At 34.8% G+C, this 24,563-nt stretch overlaps 1 protein-coding gene across 8 annotated transcripts in view; it reads right to left on the reverse strand.

Moving 5' to 3' along the window:
* The window catches only part of LOC143230357 (uncharacterized), a 130,026-nt gene that overhangs the window by 76,060 nt on the left and 29,403 nt on the right, over positions 1-24,563 (reverse strand). For 7 of the 8 annotated variants that reach the window (XR_013016410.1, XM_076463794.1, XM_076463792.1 and 4 more), the window contains 6 exons: positions 21,929-22,067; positions 21,513-21,729; positions 8,329-8,499; positions 8,081-8,155; positions 7,616-7,693; positions 6,781-6,879 (listed from right to left, as the gene is read on the reverse strand). Coding sequence is in view for 7 of the 8 variants with exons in the window: in XM_076463794.1 (XP_076319909.1) it covers positions 6,781-6,879; positions 7,616-7,693; positions 8,081-8,155; positions 8,329-8,499; positions 21,513-21,729; positions 21,929-22,067 (779 nt within the window). In the remaining variant the exon portion in view is untranslated. Of the gene's footprint in view, positions 1-6,780; positions 6,880-7,615; positions 7,694-8,080; positions 8,156-8,328; positions 8,500-21,512; positions 21,730-21,928; positions 22,068-24,563 lie in introns of those variants that run through there. The other variant, XM_076463796.1, reaches the window with a different exon arrangement.

Raw genomic sequence — 24,563 nt, forward strand, 5'->3', positions numbered from 1 at the left:
ACCTTAACCACGTCTTCAACCATCTTAGTGCAGAAAAGCTGCGTTCACATTCGCAGCTGGATATTGGACATACAAACAAAATTTTTATGAGAAGAAACACTTCACTAAACATCTGCTGGCTTGTTTCATGCATTTTACAGTAAGCATCCTTCTCAACTTTCAGAAATACTGCTTTTGTTGTTCCTTTGAACATGGGCAGCTAAACTCGAGCCGTTGTGCAGAGATTTCTGGATAGAAGTTTATAACCGAGTTGTCAATCTTGCCATATGTGATCATGTTCCCAAGTGCCAGATATTGCCTTAAGTCATTGTTGTCTGCATTGAATCTAGTGGTCAGATGTTCTATGACTGTGTCCACAAATTCAAAATATTGGCTTCTGAGTAATCTCTAGCTGTTGCAAAATAGTGTGCTGAGTCATCACCTATGATCCTTCTGGGGGGTCTGCGAATGCATGATAGTTTAATAGGCACCAGATCTAGGGAAGTTACTTTTTTCTCAGCTTCATCAAATATCTTGTTGTAATTTTCCTCTGTTCGCAATACCCGCAATTGCCCAACTGTCATTGCAGATGCTTCAATCATGCCAGATACTGTCGCTGATTTTGCTTTGAATGCACGGTTTAGTTCCTATAATGCAGCTAATGGATGCTGAGCCATCAACAATCCTAAAACTGTCTTTTCTTTGTCAAATCTGTTCAGCAGACCTCGTGCTTTCACTGCTACATCTGATTTTTCATTTGCTAATTCAGACAAAGAATCAACAATGTCACTCTAGTGATCATTAGCACATGTAATTGCAGATAGGCGGCACAACCAGCATGTTGGACATAGTGGGCGGATGTATTTAACTGGACCATTGTGGCTGTCTGACGATACAATATTTTCAAAGATTATCTTGTATTTGCCTGACCTCTGAAGCAAGACACTAAGTTCATGTACCCACTGGATAGAATCTCGAACACATTCACAAGCTTCAACTGCATGTTGCATTATTAAATTGTGTGCTCCACATTGAAAAAACAAAGCTGACGGTTGCTTCTCTTTTATTTTTGCCTGGCATCTATTGTACGCACCACTCATGTTAGCTGCTTCATCATAAGTTTGTGCTCTTAATCCTGACAGTGGTAAATTGAGTCTAGTCAGTACATCACGTATAGTCGAGGATATTGTTTCACCAGTTGTATTGGAAACACTGTACAAACCAAGAAATGTCTCATGGACGTCAAGGTTCTCATCTACGTATCGTACACATATTGCTTCCTGTTCGGCACCTGTAACATCTTGAGTGCCATTAACCATTAATGCAAAGATTTTACTTTGCTGCACTTCGTGTGCTATATTCCTCAGTATTTGATGGCTGAACATCTCCATTATTTCATTCTGAGCCTGGGGTGATGTGAATGTGGCTTTTTTTGACAAGTAGGCCGTCAACTCAGGATCTTCCTCTTCCATGAGCTTCATTAACTGCAGGAAGTTCCCTTCCGTATCAGTATGTCCACGTAATGCTAAACCTTGACGCAGTAAGAAACGTAAACTTCTGAATATTTTGGCTAGACTTCTTTTGCATTCTTCCTGCTGCTTCTTTTTTCCATCATGTAGCTGGACAGTCACTGAAGTTACATCAAGTGAATCTTTTGGAGATATAGCGAATATGTGCTGAGAGGAGGATTGGTGTTTGTTGAATTTCTGTTTTGCCTTTTTCCAGTTGCAAAAACTGGTGGATATGAAGATATACTCCACTGGCCTCTCCAATTTCCCTGTAAAAAGGCCTCTATTTTTCGCCTTGGCACAATGAAAGCATATGACTTTCTGAGTCTGATTGTTGAAGTGCAGCCATGGGAACGCAGTAAACCACTTGCTCTGGAAGTTGAAATTTTGAGATTTTACTTTCTGCCGTGGTATTAATTGTGCGCCTGGATGATATGGTTTTCCACACTGTATATGTGGGGTGTAAGATTTTTCATTGCTGCACAAACTTGTTTCACAACTATCTGGTGGTTCATGATGTGCAATAGTTGCACAAGCATTTTCAGACTCGTCCTCTGATGAACATGGTATTTCCTCTGAATGGCAAGTTTCTATTCCTTTGCTTGAGGTTGTTGGATTATCTGCATCTGAATTGTCACTTGTAGTAACAGTAACTGGCTTGCAGAACTGTCTAATATCGGAAAATTTCAGACGCTTGCTTGTCATAATTGGAATCTGTTTCCCAGATGACTCAACAGGCTAAAATACAGTCTTTATTGAAAAACTCTAACGTACAACGAACGAAGATAGAACAGAATGGAAGTAGGACTGAACTGTACAATGTATTTAAGTCGAAAGCGCGAACCTCACAGCGACTACCGAGCCGACTGACCGCCTAGGCATCGCTGGGACAATAATGTGTGCTAGTTACAACACAAGTAATTCCAAGTTTCTTGAAAAATACTTAAACAATTACAAATATATTATATTCCTGTTAAAGCTCATCAGAAGGCAAACACGTTGTGATATAATGTCAATAAGCACGTCTATTAAATAAAAACACCTAAACAAAAACTAACAATACAATACGAGTAGAGGCTTTAGGCTGTTGAAATCGCTCCTTTTGTGTTCTAATTACACAAGAAAATACAATATTTTTACTATCTATGATTAGAGAATATATTGTTCTTTTACCATAAAACACCAGTACGTTATTAGAGGGCGGCGATAATATGAAATTTCATGGATTAATGAGGGCCACAAATACAGGTCTAATGAGCCCTGTTGTAAAATCGAGGCTCAGACTAAAGGGAGCGGAGGTGGGTGATGTAGGGTGCATCTGGATCCGAGCAGGCAAGGGCGCGTCTGGATCCGAGCGGCCCGAACCTGTCGTTAATTGTACACTAAACGTACATTATGGTCAGCGACTTCGGCAGCTAAGGAAAGTAAGGCATTGGACAATAAAACCGGCTAGACATGCATAAAAAGAAATGGCGTAGGAAAACCGCACAATATACACATAAGATTAACAGAGCTACAAGCGGCCTGCTAGATCTAGATCACAGGAGTTTACGCTTGGGAGTAATATTTTCGAATTTCATGCTCTGTTCGATCTGTTGTGATGAAAATTTTAGTTAATCTTACACTACGTACAAGACGTAGGTAGATTCTGTGATAGTGCTTGCAAGCCTTGCATGTATACTTAGGCCTACTGACTGATACTTACGAACTATCGCTTAGATCTAAAAGCTTAGAAGCACGCCTATATTAAAGATGTACATTTCGGCTACTGAAAAAGCCTACATCTAGGCCTAATTATGTTATTCGATTGGTAAGAAAACGAGAATCACAAGAGCGAACACACGATTTGTAGACCTGTGATGCAATAAAACAATTCAACAGACCAAACTGTAGGGGGGATGATTGTGTGCACCATATCCCCACCTAAAATGAAGGGAGATGTATCCCACCCATCCCCCCAGGAACTACGCCCCTGGCAGATGGACATAAAGGACTTACGTCTGATTTTCTTCTACGACTTTAAACTTGGGCGAAAAGCTACTTAATATACACGGAACATCTTCCAGCCATTCGGCTTATTGGTTTTTCAATACTTCGTTAGCTTACGGCGTTGAAACTGTTATCAGTATTATTAAAAATTGCAAGGCCGCTAAATGCTCAGAATTACTATATGTAAGTTTACTACTAGTTTGGTTATAAAACAGTTAACTAAATTTATTAGTAAAAAATCAGAGGTGTTGATGATAACATTCATGACTTCTGGATCTTAAATAATAATTTTTCATGAACTATTTAAACTATTCTTAAAGTAAAAACGCTTTTTCATAGTACAAACATTTGATTTTAATCCTATGTTCTATTTCAGTTACAAAATTTTAAAAATATTTGCAGTTAGAAAAAAAAAGATCTTTATAACTAGCTTCCATATTAATAAATAAATTTTAACGGAAAGTAGGGATCGTTGGTTATCTGTAGAATTGCTATAAGAAGTATCCAACACAAGATAAATAATGCAATGAAAAGTACATAAACAAGTGAAGTGATACTTGTTGGATAAATTTTAAAACGATTTTCAATCTATTCTTTGGTGCTTATTGTGATCCTTATAGCTAAATGAAGCAACCGAAATTTGCCAACCAAAGTGAGGATTGATAATATTTTAAATATCTATCTAACTAGTATCATATTGTGTATTTTTTACTGTTTACTTGTTCAGTTTTATACGTTCATGGACGGGACACAACATCTATAAAATTTCACTATAGTCATATCCCTGATAGCTGTGTCTATTACAAAAATTAAAACCACAATTACAATTTTATAAAATTTAATCCTTACTTTGGCCTACAGATAAGTGTAAAAAAGTGCCAAAATAGGAATTAAATTATATAAATTTGTGGTTATGGTTTTACTTTTTGTTTTATTACGTTTTAAGCAATGTTGAGGCCTGGCATGGCCGAGCGCGTAAGGCGTGCGACTCGTAATCCGAGGGTCGCGGGTTCGCGCCCGCGTCGCGCTAAACATGCTCGCCCTCCCAGCCGTGGGGGTGTATAATGTGACGGTCAATCCCACTATTTGTTGGTAAAAGAGTAGCCCAAGAGTTGGCGGTGGGTGGTGATGACTAGCTGCCTTCCCTCTAGTCTTACACTGCTAAATTAGGGACGGCTAGCACAGATAGCCCTCGAGTAGCTTTGTGCGAAATTCCAAAACAAAATTTAAGCAATGTCACTGCTTCATTTTAAAATTCATATGTTTTTAATATTCTTGTTTCTTTACTTTATATACTTCACTAGTATTTAGGTTGGCACTATCATGGCAAAAGGATGACGCTTTACGCTGCCTCATGGGAGAATGAGAGGGCGTTATTTCATCAAAGATGACATTGTCATAGTTCCAACAGTTGTTACTAGAGGGTGCGCCATTAAGGACGCGTTGTTTTAGGCCGTCATGCCAGACGGACATTAATTAAATAATTTATAATTAGTTAATAAAATTATTTGTAATTAACCATCCTAAAAAGGACACTAATTAATTAGTTACTCCTAAACAGGACAATGAAAGTTAATTCATTAGTTAATTAATAATTAAATTATTCTACCACAAAGTAGAGAACATTTTTCTGGGCAGCCACGATTCATACAATACGTGTCTCATCATGTCAATAATTAATTAATTAAATTGTCCTAAAATAAATGTTTGACACTAATTCATTAAATTAATTATAATTAAGTCATTAAATCATTTATAATTAATCCTAAAAGAATTATTAACACTAATTCATCATTTGATTAAATTTTCCGCCCTAAAAGGATGATACCTTAATTAAAACTTACTCTTCTAATTATCAATTAAGTGTTTTTCGATGACATGATATATCATCTGACGTAACATGTTCACAAGTATATGCATTTTTATCATGCATAAAATAATGACTATAGGTTTAAATAACTCTAAAAAGGGTGATTTCCTTACGATTAATTAGTCCTAAAAGGATATCACGATAATTAAAACCAACTCGATCAAGCATTAAAGATATTCAGTGCTAAATTATTATGTTTCCTGTCCTAAAAGGACTAATCTTACATGTAATGCTTTTTTTAATTTGACTGATGAGCAAAGATCATAGACTGGTCAAGTTGAAATATCTGACAGCTCAATACTGTATTTGTGACCATCAGGTGACACGATGAGGTAGGTAGTTATTAGACTAAACATTTGTTTTAGAATTTATTGAATTGTTATACTAGAAAGGTTAGCGAAACGTAAAGCGTCTTTTCAACATATATATACCCACATTATATCGTAACCAATATCTTGAATGGCCGATTTTTTGCTTAAGAATTCGATAGGTGAATTATTTGGAATACTTGTCGATTCCCACTATTTATAACTACCTTACTTAAAATAATACCTTATTTATTTCTAAACATACTGTTTATCAACAAGCTGTTGCTATCATGTTTTGATTTTATGAAAGTATGTTTACGCAAAAAGGCCGTAAAGGTATGAATAAATAAAATAAGTAGTATATCCTACTGAGTTGGGAACAGAAAATACTAATATATCTGATACACAGATGTATTATTTAGATTGAATAATACAATTAAGAAATAATTCTGTTGGAATAAAGTTTTAATAAATACAACAATTTGTACCACAATTTCATTAAATTATAGAAAAATGATGCCACATATCAGTCTTTTTCCATTTTACTTTGATACATTTTTCATGTTGAAATATCTGCCAGTGAAGCACTGTATATACAGCTGAAATAATCGTAGATAAAATGAAACTATTGAAATACTGAGAATATAGCTGAAACTATCGTGGACAAAATAAAACCAGTGAAGCACTGAGAATACTGCTGAAACTATCGTGAACAAAATCAAAATGAGGATACTCAAATAATAATTTAATGGATTTTTAGTGTTTATTGTATTAATTTGCATTAGTATGTACTTCTATTCAGTTCATTATACAGAACTGGCTTTATGAACTTATAACTTTGTTTTTAGTTCTTATCTAAAGTTCTTATTAAGTAGTTGAAATATGTATTATTTATAAATAAGTTGTATTTCTCCTAAGTTTATAAGGATCGGCAATTAATTGTTTCACACAAAACAACTACACAATTTTATGGTTGGTAGGAGTGAGAGCAAACTCATTAGTTTTTGGCAGAGCTCCTAATAAAGATTCAGATTATGAAAGTAAATTAGTTTTGCTTTGAATTGTTGATTTCGTCACTTGAAGGTTGTAAGTATACTTGGGCTATAGGAAATGAATGAATACTTACAGCTGTACCAGCAATTCCTATTTCTCCTTTAGGTCCTCTTAATCCTGGAATTCCTTGTAAACCTGGTTCACCAGGTGGGCCAGGAGGGCCAGGAGGGCCCTGAAAATGTATGAATTTAGAATATCTATCAATAACAAAAAATAACAGTTTTAAATTAACTCAAAAGTTTACGTCCAAAACAGTATGTAATTAGTGCTTAAATTAAAGCGATGAATCACATAATTTAACTAAATATCTTGCAATATTATCTTTAGGAGAATGTCACACCAAGTTTTACTAACAATTACCTTACTACTTTTGTTCGAAGTTCTGAAACCTCATCGCATTTCACTTCTTCTTCCAGACAAAAGAAATTTTTAGTTAAGCTTATTCTTGTAACTAATTCCGCCTACTAAGTTTTGTTTTTAATATATACTTTTTAAAATGCTCATATAGTTCTTTATCTTATTTACTTACTTCTGCCATGCCAGAACGACAGAACGACTCTTTTACCAATGAACAATAAGAATGATTGACACATATAACGTCCCAACGATGATGAGAATTCAAACTCGCAGTCCACAGATAGGCAATGGATAGTATTGACTAGACTATCTTCCCTCTAGTCTGTCACTGCAAAATTAGGGACGGCTAGCGCAGGTAGCTTACAAGTAGCTTTGCACGAAATTCAAGCTTGTTTGAAATTAAGCACAAATCTACACAATGGGCTATCCGTGCTTTGCCCATCACAAGTGTCAAAACCTGGTTTATATCGAGGTAAGTCCACAGACATACCGCTCTACCATTGGGGGGGGGGGAGGCGGGTACAATATTCAAAAATAAATAAAAAACTTACTTCCGTTCCATTTAATCCAGGCGGACCTGGAGAACCAGCCGGACACACTTCACATTCTTGACGTTTTTGTAGTTTTTCCTTGAGTAACATATAATACATACAACTCAGAATATTTTCGTATAAACAAATGTTAGTTTTCTATAGAATATTTTATGCAAATCTTATTAGGATTCTCTTAATTTATTAAAGTAAATAAATGGCGAATTTCTAACATACAAATAACACGACATTTTTAAAACACCTAGAAAAGTTAATGTCCGGTCTGTAATAGAAAGCACAGTAACAGTGTTAAAATCACATAGTCTACCAAGAAGCCACATTACATAGTTTCTAATACTAAATCTTGTAAAATTACTTTTATTGTTTTAATATTAGAATAACCACTTTTTTTCTTTTCCTTTTAATAGCATTTAGTTGTATTATACCATTGGTTTCAATAGAGAATGACTGACTCTCACTACTTACTGGTGGTAGCTCATCACAAGTTTCTCTTTCCGCCCGCGTGGGGTCGCAGCTCAATACCATCCATTGTAAATCTAACTAAAAGAAGAATCATGTTTATAAAAATTGCCCTAAATATTAAGTTTCATAAAAACAAATTGTTGTATTCTAAGTTAAACATGTTGCATTGAATATTTAATTATGCTTCGTACTAACTAAGAAAAATGTTTTACATTTCGAGTTAAATTATTTATGAAGCAAACACTACCTACAGGCACACTTTTGTTTCTGTCTGTGTACTGTGCAAGTACTATGTTTCCGTTGACGTCAATTGGTCCACGTTGATTCATAGTCAGTGTTGTCGCCTTTTTACAATCCATGTAAAGTGTTACTTTATCTTGATAGACACTGAAGTCAATCTTGTGCCATTGTTTGTCGTTTACCTAAAATTACCAAAAAAGCAAACATTACATAGTCAATATGATTACCACGTTTATCAATGAGTGACTATTGTGATACTTTTTTTGTTAAGGTCCAAACACCGAAACTACTTCCTGGAAGATCTTAATAAAAACATTTACTAAAATCTGAAAACACACTTTTGTAATTATAAATGTATATTAGCATATTTGAATTTAACATTTTGTTCGGAATAACAGCAAATGTTTTTGTGACTTTTTTTTCATTAATTTAATAACCAGTATGAACTTTGTTTCATATAAAATTATTTGTTTGTTTCAAGATAGCACAAGCTACACAACGGACTATCTGTGTTCTGTCCACCATGGTTATCGAAACCTAGTTTCTAGCTTTGTAAGTTCACAGATGTACCACTATGCTTCATGGGAAGACAAATAATATTATGTTCAGTTAAGCACAGAGCTCTGGTATGGACTATTTGTGCTGGGCCAATGCTGGGATCGAGCCCAGAAGTTTTGCGTTTAAACCCTCAGGATTACAGCTGAGTAGCCGAGGGGCATAACATGGGGCAAATTAAGCTATAATACTCTAGACATGGCTGAATTAAAATGTTAACCAAAGACTCGGGAAACCTGGGAATTAAAGTAAGGCGCTGTTTGTTACCTACATACAGATTACACTTTTTTTTCAGTAATAATAGTTCAGTAATTACCAAAAGAAGAGAAAAATATTTAATAATCCCAAAAAGTAGCTTCAAGTGACTATAGTGACCTTATAAGTTTCATGTATGGTTTTTTTGTGTGTTTGTTGCTTTTTGCTCACCATAATGAGTTCTACGTTTACATAGGTTTCAAAGGACATGTAGCATTAAAACCACTCATTTATTGTTTTGAATCTTAGTTGATAACAGGCTTAAGATATTTTTTCTCTAGGTAGCAAAACTGTAAATTTCGATCCATCGATTTAGCACTTATTTAGTACTTATATGCAAAAACGGCTCGTTTGGGCTGAGAAAACACTTTACATAGAAGAGCGAACAACGTTTCGACCTTCTTCGGTCATCGTCAGGTTCACAAAGAAAGAGGTAACTGACCGGAAGCTGACCACATGTTTGAAAGGGGTTGTGTAACTGTGTGTCGAAATGTAGAGGGCGGTATTAGATGTTTGAATATATAATTTTATTTATTATATTAATATAGGTATAAAGGCGTTCCTTTATATTGGTTTATTTTGGGTTTAAGTTGTTGTATAAGTAAGGCTTCTTTAATTTTACGTTTGTTTATGTTTGTTTCTTTATTTAGTATTTGAGTGTTTTCTATGGTTATGTTGTGTTTATTTGACTTGCAGTGTTCGAAAACGTGTGAAGGTGACTTTTTTATGTTCTTTGAATCTGGTTTCCATTTTTCTACTTGTTTCTCCAATATAGAAGTCGTGGCAGTTATCACATTGTATTTTATAAATAATGTTGGTGTGGTGTTTGTCAGTGTAGTTTTTACATAGTATAGACCTCAGTTTTGTGCCTGGTTTTTGAATAAATTTGGTATTAATTGGAATGTCATATTTTGTGACTAATTTTTGCCAAATGTTGGTTATTAAAAAGAGACATTAATTGCATAAAAAACCTAAAACAAGACAAAACATAAAAATTCTAAAAGCAGATAAAGGTAACGCTATAGTCATAATGAACACGAATGAATACATCCAAAAAATGAATAACATCCTATCAGACACGAACAAATTTAAACCAATACACACAAATCCAACAAAGACACACGAGACGCAACTGAACAAATTACTACTACAAATGAAAAAAGCCAACACAATTTCACAAACACTTTATTCCTACCTACGTAAAACCGACTCACGCACACCGCAAATATACGGCATCCCCAAACCTCATAAACCAGATTGTCCATTACGACCAATAATGTCCACATATGAATCGTTTAATTACAACCTTGGTAAATACATAGCATGGGCATTTTCCAAATATGTAACATCAGCCAGCTCATTTATCAAAGACTCTTTTAATTTCAAGTCTAATCTAAATCAACTTAATCATAAAGCCTTAATGGCCAGTTTCGATGTTATATCCCTCTTTACAGAAGTTCCAACCACTGAAGCCTGCAAGATAGCCTTAGAACTCTATATCCGAGACCCTAACCCAACTATAGAAATTCCCAGTAACCAGTTAGCAACCCTCATAGAATTCACCACGATAAAGACAAACTTCATGTTCAACGACCAAAACTATATACAAACAAACGGCCTAAGCATGGGCAACCCAGTATCACCAGTTCTAGCCAATATTTTTATGACACAAGTTGAAACACAAGCAATTAACACAGCATTACAACCACCACTATACTGGTATAGATATGTAGATGACACGGTAGCGGGATTCAAATCTACAGAACACATACTTAATTTTTTCAATCACATTAACTCTATACATCCCAACATCAACTTCACATGTGAACAGGAAGAAAACAATCAAATATCATTTCTTAACCTCAAAATTACAAGAACTGATACACAATTTCAAACAGAAATCCACCGAAAAATCACCCATACTGGACTATACATTCCTTGGGACTCAGCACATGAAACAAAACAAAAACTCAACATACTAAGAAACCAAATAAACACAGCCATAAAACTATGCTCACCAGATAAAATTAACGATGAATTAGACAAAATAAAACAATACTTCACTAACATCAATAAGTTTCCACAAACCGTAGAAAACATTATACGCACACACCTAGACAGAAAGCAAAATCAACCAACTAAAGTAAATACAGCTCACGAATCAAAAAAACCACGAAACCATATACTGCTGTATACCATATATTCCCGACATCAGCAAACAAATAATCAACATTTGGCAAAATTAGTAACAAAATATGACATTCCAATTAATACCAAATTTATTCAAAACCCGGCACAAAACTGAGGTCTATACTATGTAAAACTACACTGACAAACACCACACCAACATTATTTATAAAATACAATGTGATAACTGCCACGACTTCTATATTGGAGAAACAAGTAGAAAAATGGAAACCAGATTCAAAGAACATAAAAAGTCACCTTCACACGTTTTCGAACACTGCAAGTCAAATAAACACAACATAACCATAGAAAACACTCAAATACTAAATAAAGAAACAAACATAAACAAACGTAAAATTAAAGAAGCCTTACTTATACAACAACTTAAACCCAAAATAAACCAATATAAAGGAACGCCTTTATACCTATATTAATATAATAAATAAAATTATATATTCAAACATCTAATACCGCCCTCTACATTTCGACACACAGTTACACAACCCCTTTCAAACATGTGGTCAGCTTCCGGTCAGTTACCTCTTTCTTTGTGAACCTGACGATGACCGAAGAAGGTCGAAACGTTGTTCGCTCTTCTATGTAAAGTGTTTTCTCAGCCCAAACGAGCCGTTTTTGCATATAAATTTCTCAACAAGTGGGTTTCTCGTCATCACTGACTTATTTAGTACTGATTTTGCGTTGCAAAATTCATAACTAGAGTTATGGAGCTCCATTTATGGAGGTACTAACTTCATTCCAGCTATACACTGACTCTGATCCATATGAAACTTTGCACATATTTAATGCTGATTTTGATTTGCAAATTCCAAAATTTGTGCTGCATTACAACTAAACGTATGGGGCATTTTTTATGGGGCTAAATTCTCCTCTCCTATTGACTCTGGTCCGTATAAAACTTGGCATATTGATAGCGTTGATTTTGTGATACTATATTCCGCAAATTCTAGAATTTGTCCAACCCTACAACTAAAATTATAGCACAATTTTTGTGTAGGGGGATTCACTTTATTGTCTTTGATCAAAATGGAACGTAGCACACCTATGTAGCGATGATTTTGTTTAGAAAATTCTCGAATTATTGCTACACGACAACTACTGCACAAAATCTTTCCCATATACACACGAGAAATTTTATACACATTTAATTAATATAATTTAACAGAGGACAAATGGAACCGTATAATCGCACTAAAAATAACGTTACTCAAAATAAAATTTAGATTTCAAATTTTGTAATTTGTATCTCTTAAACAACTATTATAAATAATTTTCGTTTATTTTAAACGTACACTATTCATACTTTAACACCGCCTTTGACCCTTTCGATAGCATCTCATCCTTTTTGTTTCTTACAGTTAGACTCAGATAAGATGTTTAATTCTTAAGCTATAGTTCATACCAGGTTAAATAGGTTTACAACAATAACATATCGTAAACCTTTTTAAATTATATTCATTGTTTGTTTGTTTTTGAGTTTCGCGCAAAGTTACTCGAGGGCTATCTGCGCTAGCCATTCCTAATTTAGCAGTGTAACACTAGAGGGAAGGCAGCTAGTCATCACCACCCACCGCCAACTCTTGGGCTCCTCTTTTGCCAACGAATAGTGGGATTGACCGTCACATTATACGCCCCCACTGCTGAAAAGCCGAGACTGTTTGGTGCGACGGGGATGCGAACTCGCGACCCTCTCAGATCGTACGAGTCGCACGCCTTAACCCACCTGGCTATGCCGGGCCAAAATTATATTTAACCTTACTATCCTACTTCATATTAAGCTCTGCTACAGCACTTGAAGGCACCATTTCCCTTCAAACATTTGCTGACACGGAACATACGGCGATTTTCAGGGGTAAAATTTGTTCTTGCTATTTGCTGTTTACTAAGAAAGCAACAGGTCATCGTCATTATAAAATGAACTCCGCTCTCAGACCTCAAATTTTCACATAACGGAGCTCCAAGCATGTGTTTTGGATGCCATTGGCCGTAACATTTTACTTCAACCTTTCAATTACTCACAACACTATATTTAAACAAGTAAAATAATATCCACGTTGATAAAGTACTTATACAAAATCACATAAATAAAAGTTTAAAGCGTCGCTTTATAACATAGATTGTTTGACAAGCGTTTCTACGCTCCCTTGAGATATATGGTTTCTTGCGCTCGTCCCCTTCTTTTGTTAAGTGACTTAAGGAATGAGTTCAGTGACGAGGGGTAATGCGCGTATACGCATTCAAATGTTATATGTATTGTAGCAATTACTTATTATTTTCATTAATTAAAAATATATCGAACACTTACTTTAATATTATCGACACTAACCTAATCGTTCGAGCCTCCAAGAACTAAATATTTTATCGACGGTTAAACGGTTTCTAATGTTCAAAATCTGTAAATGTTCCTGGTCAAATATCGATAGTTTTCTAATTAATTAGTGTTCATCACTATTATAGTCTCCGAGGCTTATAGTAAACGAACTGGAGCAAACCAACAATATATTAAACTGTCTTCCCGCGTGTTGTGATAGCTATTTTTTATATCCATTAAGTGAGATTCTCGAAAATTCAGCTGGTAATAATGCTATTTTATATACATACAAAGTACATTGTTGATTTTTACACTCATGAATTTTCTACAACTTTAGAGAACAAGCGGAACTTTTGCAATACACATCTAATAATATACGTCACATAGATTTCTACATATATAATAAACTGAAACAAACATAGATATTAAGATAAATGTATAACAGTAAATCCGTTACAATTTGCAGTAAACATGTAAGTTCAATAATTTGGAAATATTAAGAGTTTTTAAGTTAGTTTGGTACTATTGCAGAAAACACTTATCTTTTTTGTTAATGTTAACTTTTCTGACGAAAATATCAACATTGATTTGCACACAACTTAATAGAATAGAGTGAATATTTCATAGACAGTAGATTAGATAACTACAGCCATGATAGTTTTTCATCTGTAACCTGTATGATATAAGTTTACCCGCGATGTCCGGCATGGCCAGATGGTTAAGGCGCTCGACTCCTAAGCTGAGGATCACGCGTTCGAATCCCCGTCGTGCCAAACATACTCGCCCTTTCAGCCGCGAGGGCATTATAATATGTCAATTTCGCTATTCGTTAGTAAAATAGTAGCCTAAGAGTTGGCGGTGGATGGTGATCACTAACAGCTTTCCTCCTTGTCTTACACTGCTAAATTAGGGACGGCTAGCAAGATAGCCATCGTGTAGCTTTGCGCGAAATTCAAAAACAAGCAAACTAGACGAGATAGGTGTATCCACAAGTTATCACACCGTAATGTGTTACGTATTACAATTTATGATTGACGAGTCGTCCCTTGCTGGTTCAGCGGTGAGTCTGTGGATTTACAGCACTAAAATGAGGCGTTCGAGTCCAATCGGTAAACTCAGTGGATAACCCGATGTGGCTTTATTATAAGAAAACACACACACCTGCACGAGTCTCCGATTTATTACGTTATGTACGCTACTTATAACTACCTCATATAACCGGAAATTTGAGGTTAGTAGTTAATTAAATGTTAATATATATCACATTTATGTTATTTATCAAAAAGGTTGATACACACAATTTTCTTTTTTTCTTAAAACACAAATATATTTTAATATATAAACATAAAAATGATACAGTTTATAATAATGGTTATTATTAGTAGTTATTACAAATGATGGTTTATATACAACAGTTTTACAAACTTTAGTGAGTCTGGTCTGGTCTATAACTGAATATTTTATCGACGATCCAGGTCTACGATGAGCAGATTAATTCTGAGTTGACACTATCACATCTCGCTGAAACTAGCTGGCTTGACTAGCCTCAGTTTGACTTTTACCGATGATAATATTTAATATCCTCGTAGAAATTCTAACGTACAAAATTATTCACTGAAGTTGAATGGTTAGTAATGTTCGAAATCTATAAACGTCCCTATAGTTCTCCAATTAATACACGTTAATCACAGTTAAGCCTATAGCATACTGATTGTAGCTGTTCCAATAATATTAGTTTCTCTTGTCTTGGCGCGTTACTTTTATACAAATCGCGCTAATCTTTCGAACCTTCGTCAAAGTTTACTTGCAATAATACTGTCAATCACTTATGTTACATATAGATCTAGTACATTGTTGATTCTTACGTCATCTCACTTTCAGATAAATAACCAATTATAAAATCTATACTAAAATATTCAGTAGACATCGTTTGGGTTTCATATTACTCAAGATTTCAAATTATAGTTAAAATGATACTTATTATTTGCTTCAAACCACTTTTAGCTGGCTGAATGCTAATCTTAAGGTAATCTAATAATGCCAAAATGTGGGTTCGATCCCTGTGGCAGTCACAACACATTGTAGAGTTTTATGCTTATCAACTAAATAAACGTATCTCAAACCAGACGTGAGTGGTTATATATTCCTAGGCATTCTATCTGCACTGCTCCTGGATTCACTAATTGCGTACTTGCGTTATTGTTGTAACTGTTATTAGGGTATTATCTACTAGGTAAAACCTATTTGGAAAAATATCGTGTGATTTACAAAACTCACACATTTAGTAAAATATAGACAGGTTCATTGTGTTTACACACTCTACGCAGTCACATCAATTACAGTAACAGCTGATATGATAAAAACTACGTCTAAAATCAATCTGTGACCTAGTAATCGATTTCGCAGTTTGACTCGTGTTTGCATTTATCAGTTTAAATAATCTACAGTGTAAAAACTGGGTTGTGTACGTTGAATTTTATGAAACATCTATTTTTCACTCACATTTTCTTTTCTCTCTTTGCTCTACATTAGTTTACCGATGTGGTACTCTGAGGTGAAAAACCAACTTCCTGAAAACTACCAGTTATTTAGACCTACTAATAGCAAAAGGATCGCTCAAGAAATAAGGGGAGTAAAGTGATATGAATCTGATATCTTAATTTAGTTCTTCTAGTGTGTGTGTGTGAAATAACTAGACTTGACTAATTTAGCAAAAATGGACACAATCATTTTTATCAAACAAGCAAAATGGATGTGCAGCGTACTACTTAAGCAGAGAAAATCGCAGTTGAATTTCTATTAGGCTGTGCTTAGTCTCAAAGGTTGATCTACGTAGAAATAAAAAAAAAACAACCGATAATTTCCAAGTACGATTTTCATTAAATGACTTTTTAATAGAACTGAATGAAGAAAATGTGCCAACATTTAAAATGTGAGTTCGGTTTTTTTTGTTCAGTTGACAGTGTTTCTCCGTAATCTGTTTTCTCACAGTACCAGTTAGTTGTAACATTTGGACAAGGTCATGTCAGCCAGTATAGGATATTGCAGTCGCTAATCCTTTAAACCAGGACGATATATGTTACTGCAATATCCTCTCAGGCAGAATAGATATTATCTACCATATAGCACAAAATTACAGAGCAACTAGAATAAGGTATTATTGTAATATATGGGCATCTTACCTTCTGTAATAGTATAAAATTATTTTATTACAAATTTTCGATTATGCAGTTTCTAGTGTCATGATGTCTACACATAGTTCAAAAATCCATCAAGTTCATTTTGTTTTAGTAGTTTCCTTTCTTTGTTCTCTTATGAGAGAAATATATATGACTCGCAGGAATGTTTCCAGCATGGGGTCAAATATCCAGACTCAACCGGCTTCTTTGTTTTTCGACTATGACGATGATGATAAATGGGACAGTCCACCATGCTGTCAGAGGACAAAGGGTAACAAGGTAATACTGTTTCGTGGATAAAGAAAGCTAACTTTCATGCTAAAGTGAAGTGTATTTTCTAGTTTAGTGTTCCCGATAAACAATCCAGAGAGTATACTTACTTTGGAAATAAACGTATGCAGTCCAACAGACGTCTAGCAGTAGGATTAAATATACTACCTCGCAAGAAAGGACTGTGGTAGGTACGCGTTTTCAGATTTTAGTGTTTCTAAATAGTAGTAAATAAAGTGTCCAGACTTTGTTGTTTCTACATCAACATAAAAGAACTCAGTCGGATGTTCTAACTAAGAAAGATTGTATTGATCAGTGAGATGAAGCTGCATTTATTCACGGGTAATTCTAGCTGAAAACTTACAGGAAAATGAGTTTGTTCTGAATATTACAGAATCGCAAAGACTCTTAGGACTACGTCTTTATTCTAAAACAGCATAGAAACTAGAAAAACTAAAAACATTTATATATATACATAATTTCTATATGCCTAAAGCAGATACAAAATGAGATATGCTCGCATATTACACACTTAACGAAAGCACAGCCAAGAGAACGACCTTGGGGAATTATCAAGTACGTTTCAAGTATAACGACCTTGGGGAATTATCAAGTACGTTTTAAGTACAACGACCTTGGGGAATTATCAAGTACGTTTCAAGTATAACGACCTTGGGGAATTATCAAGTACGTTTCAAGTATAACGACCTTGGGGAATTATCAAGTACGTTTTAAGTATAACGACCTTGGGGAATTATCAAGTACGTTTCAAGTATAACGACCTTGGGGAATTATCAAGTACGTTTCGAGTATAACGACCTTGGGGAATTATCAAGTACGTTTCAAGTATAACGACCTTGGGGAATTATCAAGTACGTTTCAAGTATAACGACCTTGGGGAATTATCAAGTACGTTTTAAGTATAACGACCTTGGGGAATTATCAAGTACGTTTCAAGTATAACGACCTTGGGGAATTATCAAGTACGTTTCAAGTATAACGACCTTGGGGAATTATCAAGTACGTTTCAAGTATAACGACCTTGGGGAATTATCAAGTACGTTTCAAGTATAACGACCTTGGGGAATTATCAAGTACGTTTTAAGTATAACGACCTTGGGGAATTATCAAGTACGTTTCAAGTATACGATCGAAACAATTTTTATGTGAAACTTCGACAGTAATACTGAACTAAATGATAAAAAATGTTGTATAAGTTATCTCAACATGTTTCATTTTCACCGTAACTTAATTCGGTTCGAAGTCCGCTTTATTATTCTTCAAACCATATTGAGAGACAGGCAACTGGGTGTAACAAATCACACTATACTTTACTGAGATAATTATGTAAATTACAAAGAAAAAAAGAGTGGTTTAACATTAGGATAGCTGCGTTAAACTTGACCAAAAAAAATTGGTCTTCGCCTACACGTTTGAACTTGTTTAATTAAAATGCTAAACCTACAACAAGCTGTTAACGCATTCCAAAAAAGGAAAGCGGTTAAATCATTATAAGAAAAGTCAATACATATTTATTAATTTTAACAATTTTTTAACTCAGTAGGTAAGCTTCGATTACTTTATTCATCCTAAAAAAGTATACAATTACTATAATTTATATTTAATTGCAGTATTTCTAATAAGTTCATCTAAGAAGATTTAATTTACGATTTTCTAGAATCTTGTGAACGTCGATTAAATGTCAGAAAATTAGTATATTTTATTGGATAAATATTTATAAAATAACTTCAAGAAGTTAATTATAAATAAAATATCAAAATAAAACAACATGTTTTTTTGACATGAAACAGTGAAGTGTATGTTATATTCACTTTCGCGAGAGAATGAACAAACTCGCGCTAAAAGAGAGGTTCATAATCATTTCATTCATTAATGCATCAGTTGAATCACAAAAATTAGCAAAATCTTCAGTAAAACAGTAGATGAAGTCGTTTGTCAATGTCGTGATTTTGAGTCACGCCATCTGGAAGCAATTAACACTCCGTTAGATTAGAAGCACGCGGCTGATCTAAAGATGTTGCTAAAAGATATAAAGAAATATATTATGATGTTTGTTTGTTATTAAGCGCAAACTACATAATGAATTATCTATGTTCTGCCTTTTGCGGGATTTGAAACCAGATTCTTGGTGTTATAAGCCCTGAGGCTTATTTCGGAGCCACCCAGAGAGACATATTACAATACCGACAGAATGATAGTGCAGAGAATTTTAAGAGTTCAATAAAGACGAAGAATAGAATATGATAAAGAAGTTCGGAATAGAAAGACAAATTACGCTTGTGGGGAAGAAAATAGTATTATCAACTAATATGGGAGTATTTAGTATGGATAAAATAAGTCATAATCAAGAAAATGATTGAATATACACAATTGTATAAATATAAAGCACAAAGTTTAGGAATATGTTTGTTTATAATTTCGCGCAATGCTACAGGAGGATTATCCGCACTATCCGTCCCTAATTTAGCAGTGTAAGGCTGAATGGAAGACAGTTAGTCATCACCAGCCATTGCCAACTCTTGAGCTACTATTTTACCAACGAATAGTGGGATTGACCGTCACGTTGTAACGCCCCCACGGCTGAAAGAGCGAGCATGTTTCGTGTGACGGAGACTCGAGCCCGTGACCCTCAGATTACGAGTCAAGTGTCTTAACCACCTGGCGAAATCTACATAAATACACATTATTTACGTATAATAATATGGGCATACATACAAATAGATAGAAAATATGTAACCATTAGAAACAACAACAGTACATTAAAATGTTCTGGATAATGAATAATTTGCTTTCACTAAATGGTTCCACGCCTCTGTTCTGTCTAGCATACTTTGAACTTTGAGATGTAGTGTTCACCAGAAGAGCTACCAGGAATAGCTATGGCTTAATTACGACATCCGTCAGAAACGCCGTGAATAGAGAGGTTAATGTTTACAGGCTAAACGTTTTTCGACTTTAAAGGAAACATGTCTACATTAGCTATAAAACTCAATTAAGATCTAAATACAGAAAGTAATAACACTATTCACTATGAGAATAGAGATGATGTACAACTTCAGCGTTTTAACTTTGGTTGATAGGGGTACTTACTCATAGCAGATCGGTATAATTCTCTGGATAGTTGGGTAAAGTTTATGAATTTTAGTCATTTATCAATAATAATCAATATTTCAGTTACATTTTTCTTAATATTTATGAGGTCATCCCATAAGTAATGTCCAAAAATTTAATACACAAAGTTCATCATCATTCCTGTTTTTTGTAGAAGGCTTTAATGACTAAAATGTGTAGTAGGACTTGTATAAAAATGTTCAGACAAATAAAGAAAACTAACCCAACTTCACTGTTTCAGATCATTAATCAAATAAATCCTTATAAAGATGGAAGTGTCTGAAGAGCGCATTAGGCATATAATGCCTTACGAGTTTAAAAAAGGCAGTAGTGCAGCAGAAACTACACGAAACATTTAAGATGTTTATGGTGCGGAGTCTCTTAATAAAAGAAAATGTCGAAAGAGGTTTCAGAAGCTCAGATCAGGTGACTGCAGTTTAAGTGATGCACAACGTTTGTATTGTCAAGTTGAGTTTAATGATGACTTGCTGCTAGCTGCACTTAATGAAGATTTTGCTGTAATAGTTGAAGAACTAGCACAGAAGCTTAATTCAACCCATTCAACAGTTCACCGTCACTTGCAACAGCTTGGAAAGTTGTCAAAACTTGAAGAATGGGTCCCTCATGATTTAATCGAAGCCAACCTTAGAGCAAGAGTGGACATTTTCACTTCTTTACACTCTCGTGAACGTAACTCACCTTTTTTTGGATAGGTTAGTGACTGAAGATGAAAAATGGATATATTATAAAGGTGTTACGCGCCGCAGACAATGGCTCAATGCAGTTAAACTGGCTAAACACAGCCCAAAATGGATCTCCACCCCAGGAAAGTCTTGTTAAGCGTTTGGTTGGATATATTAAACTTTGAAGGTAGAAAATAATAAATTAGAATACAGGCTAAAAACTTTAGTTATTGAACTGTTTGAAAAACCTCTATTTTCTGGATGTTTCTATAAGTTTTGCATGAGCATGTAACAAGAGACATCAAACTTCCTTTAAAGGTTGTTTTTTGTGTGTTTATTGAAGAAAACTGTTATTGAAATACAATTCATTGTTTGCAAATAGTTTCAAAGTGTTACAGAACAGTATATTTAAAAACAGAAAGGTATTGAGTTTTAACACAAAGTTACGTTATCAGTTGTTGTGAGACAAAACTATTACGTTGAAAATACATGTTACTGAAACTGCTAAACACTCAAATATTTCATAGTCTCCCAACATATATATACTTTTTTGTAACATTTTGTACATATATATATATTTACAACTTATAGCTATCACACGTTACCTCGATATCACTAAAGGTTAGTGTTTGAAGCTTGCCCTGGAAGTCGAGGGAGAAAAATTCCATTTCTTTCCTCTTGGGGACAATAGTTACTCCAAACTGAGGCTTTCTTAAGATGTCGTCAATACGAATAAGGCTCCACTGACCTTTATGTAAGTTCCGTTTCCGAAAAGTAGCCACAAAAGAAAACTGATCCGGTAAGCCCAGCGGAAAAATTGACCTGATAAAAAGAATAGTCATTTTCCCCAAAACGACTTCCACGTTTTAGCTTTCTTGTAATTTATAGACATATAGATACAAAAAAACGTCATAACCATTTTATCTGTTATTAATTATTCATTTTCATAACGATTGAACTAAAAGACACATTGGAATTTAAAATGAAGAACATTTTCAGGAAATGGTTTCAAAAGTGATACCTTGTGGGCTGTGTTAAGTTAGCTTTTTGTGGAAACAAACGGTAAGCTTTTTGCATTCTGTTGGAGCCTCGCACCTCTTTCACTCCGAGAAACCCTAGGTGTGGATCATCCAGTCTGAAGTTTCGTATCAGATCAAACCCTGTAAAAGGCACAGAAACAGAAAATATTAAAACTCATAGTGGACACATGCATTGCACACTTAAGTTGATCAGAGAGTAAAGTAATATTGACTTCTGATCAAAATAAGTCACCTACATAGATCAGAATTAAACATATATACCATGTAACGAACATAGCTAATTATATATATATATTTCAAACCATATGATTTGTTATGTTTAGTATATGTTACATCATCACTCAGGTAAACGTGTTTGCTTCCGCATAATAAATTATGTATTAAAGCATTAAACATTTAGGAAGTGCTAAGAAGTAGTCACACTGTCCCAAACTCATATACCACAAGAGCGGGAAACTTAATAAAAGCTCACAAAATTTTGCCAACCCAGAAAGATTAGGTTATCCTAAATCCCTACACTAAGCTTGTTTGTTTGTTTGTTTTGGAATTTCGCACAAAGCTACTCGAGAGCTATCTATGCTAGCCGTCCCTAATTTAGCAGTGTAAGACTAAAGGGAAGGCAGCAAGTCATCACCGCCAACTCTTGGGCTACTCTTTTACCAACGAATAGTGCGATTGACCGTAACATTATAACGCCCCCACGGTTGGGAGGGCGATCATGTTTGGCGCGATGGGATGCGAACCCGCGACCCTCAAATTACAAGTCGTACACCTAAACACGCTTGGCCATGCCGGGCAATACACTAAGCTAACAATATAGTATAATATTACATTATAAGCATCAATATATATATATATATATCAAGTTATCACATAAGTAATGTCAGAAAATCTAATACGGAAAGTGCATCATCATTTCTGTCTTTATAGAAGGCTTTAATGACTAAAATATGTAGTAGAACGTGTATAAAATTCTTTAAACAAATAAAAGAAACTAATCCAACCTCACTTTTTCTAATCATTAATCATATACAACCTTGTGAAGATGAATGTGTCTGAGGAGCACATTAGGCATATATGAGTTTAAAAAAGGCAATAGTGCAGCAAAAATTATACGAAACATTCAAAGTGTTTGTGGTGCGGAGTCTTTCAATGAAAGAAGATGTCGAAGGTGGTTTCAAAAGTTCAGATCAGGTGACCACAGCTTAAGTGATGCGCCACTTTCAGGTCATCCTGTTGAGTTTAATGATGATTTGCTGCTTGCTGCACCTGATAAAGATTGTGCTGTAACAGTTAAAGATTTAGCACAGAAGCTTAATTCAACCCATTCAAAAGTTCACCGTCACCTGCAACAGCTTGGAAAGGTGTCAAAACTTGGAAAATGAGTCCCCCATGATTTGACCAAAGCCAACCTTAGAGCAAGAGTAAACATTTTTATTTCTTTGCACTCTCGTGAACGTAATTTACCTTTATTGGACGGGTTAGTGACTGGAGATGAAAAATGGATATTTTATAAAGATGTTAAGCGTCTCAGACAATGGCTCAGTGCATTTAAACTAGCTAAAGCACAACCAATAATGGACCTCTACCCAAGGAAAATCTTGTTAAGCGTTTGGAGGGATAATGTTGGTGTGATCCACTTTAAGTTGCTGCCACTCAATGTAACGATTACATCAGACTTCTATTGTCAATAATTAGAGCGCATGAATGTTATACTGAAAGAAAAGAGGCTTGCTTTGATCATTCGTAAAGGTGTTGTTTACACCAAAATAAATCACGTTTCCATAGTGTAAGGATCACATCAGCAAAGACTGAAAAGCTAGACTGGGAAAAACTTCCACATCTTCCTTATTCTCCAGACATTGTCTCATCTTATTATCATCTATTCCGAAGTTTGCAGAACTATCTTGATGGAAAAGAGCTTGGAACACATGAAGATGTCAAAACTATCCTCTCTACATTATTTTCCTCCAAACCCCAAGAATTTTATGGAAGTGACATTCAGAAGCTTGTGAATCGTTTGCAGGAAGTAATTAGTAATAATGGATCATACCTTATTGATTAAACAACGTTAAAAGCGTTTTAAATCATTTTTTTTTCTGAACCTAAAATCAGACATCACTTAAGGAATGATCTGATATATAAGCCAAGTGTCGTTCGGTCATGCTCGGTTTCTCCGAATTTCGTGAGTTACACGAGTTTAATGCCACTTTTTCTTGTATAATACTTCCTCTTTTGACTGCCTGTTTCTAATTTTAATTGAATTTAATTGCTAACATAGGTGTAAATAGCTCCTAAATTTCGCCACTTCTTTCTGTTATTTAAAAGCCTATCAAGGAGAAAGTTCTCAGAACCAAATCAGGCATGGCGTTGCGTGTGTGACACATCATCCACATCATTGTATTACCAAATTAGGTAGGATCCAAATAGGAAAGCAGGGAAAATTCATGTGATCTATTTCTTTTGAGTTTTCGTGCAAAGCTACATGAGAGATATCTGCGCTAGCTGTCCCTAATTTAGCAGTGTAATACTAGAGGGAAAGCAACTAGTCATCATTACCCACCGCTATCTCTTGCGGTACTCTTTAACCAGCGAAAAATGGGATTGACTGCAACA

This window comes from Tachypleus tridentatus, chromosome 10 (genome assembly GCF_004210375.1).
Source record: "Tachypleus tridentatus isolate NWPU-2018 chromosome 10, ASM421037v1, whole genome shotgun sequence".
Taxonomy (NCBI): domain Eukaryota; kingdom Metazoa; phylum Arthropoda; class Merostomata; order Xiphosura; family Limulidae; genus Tachypleus; species Tachypleus tridentatus.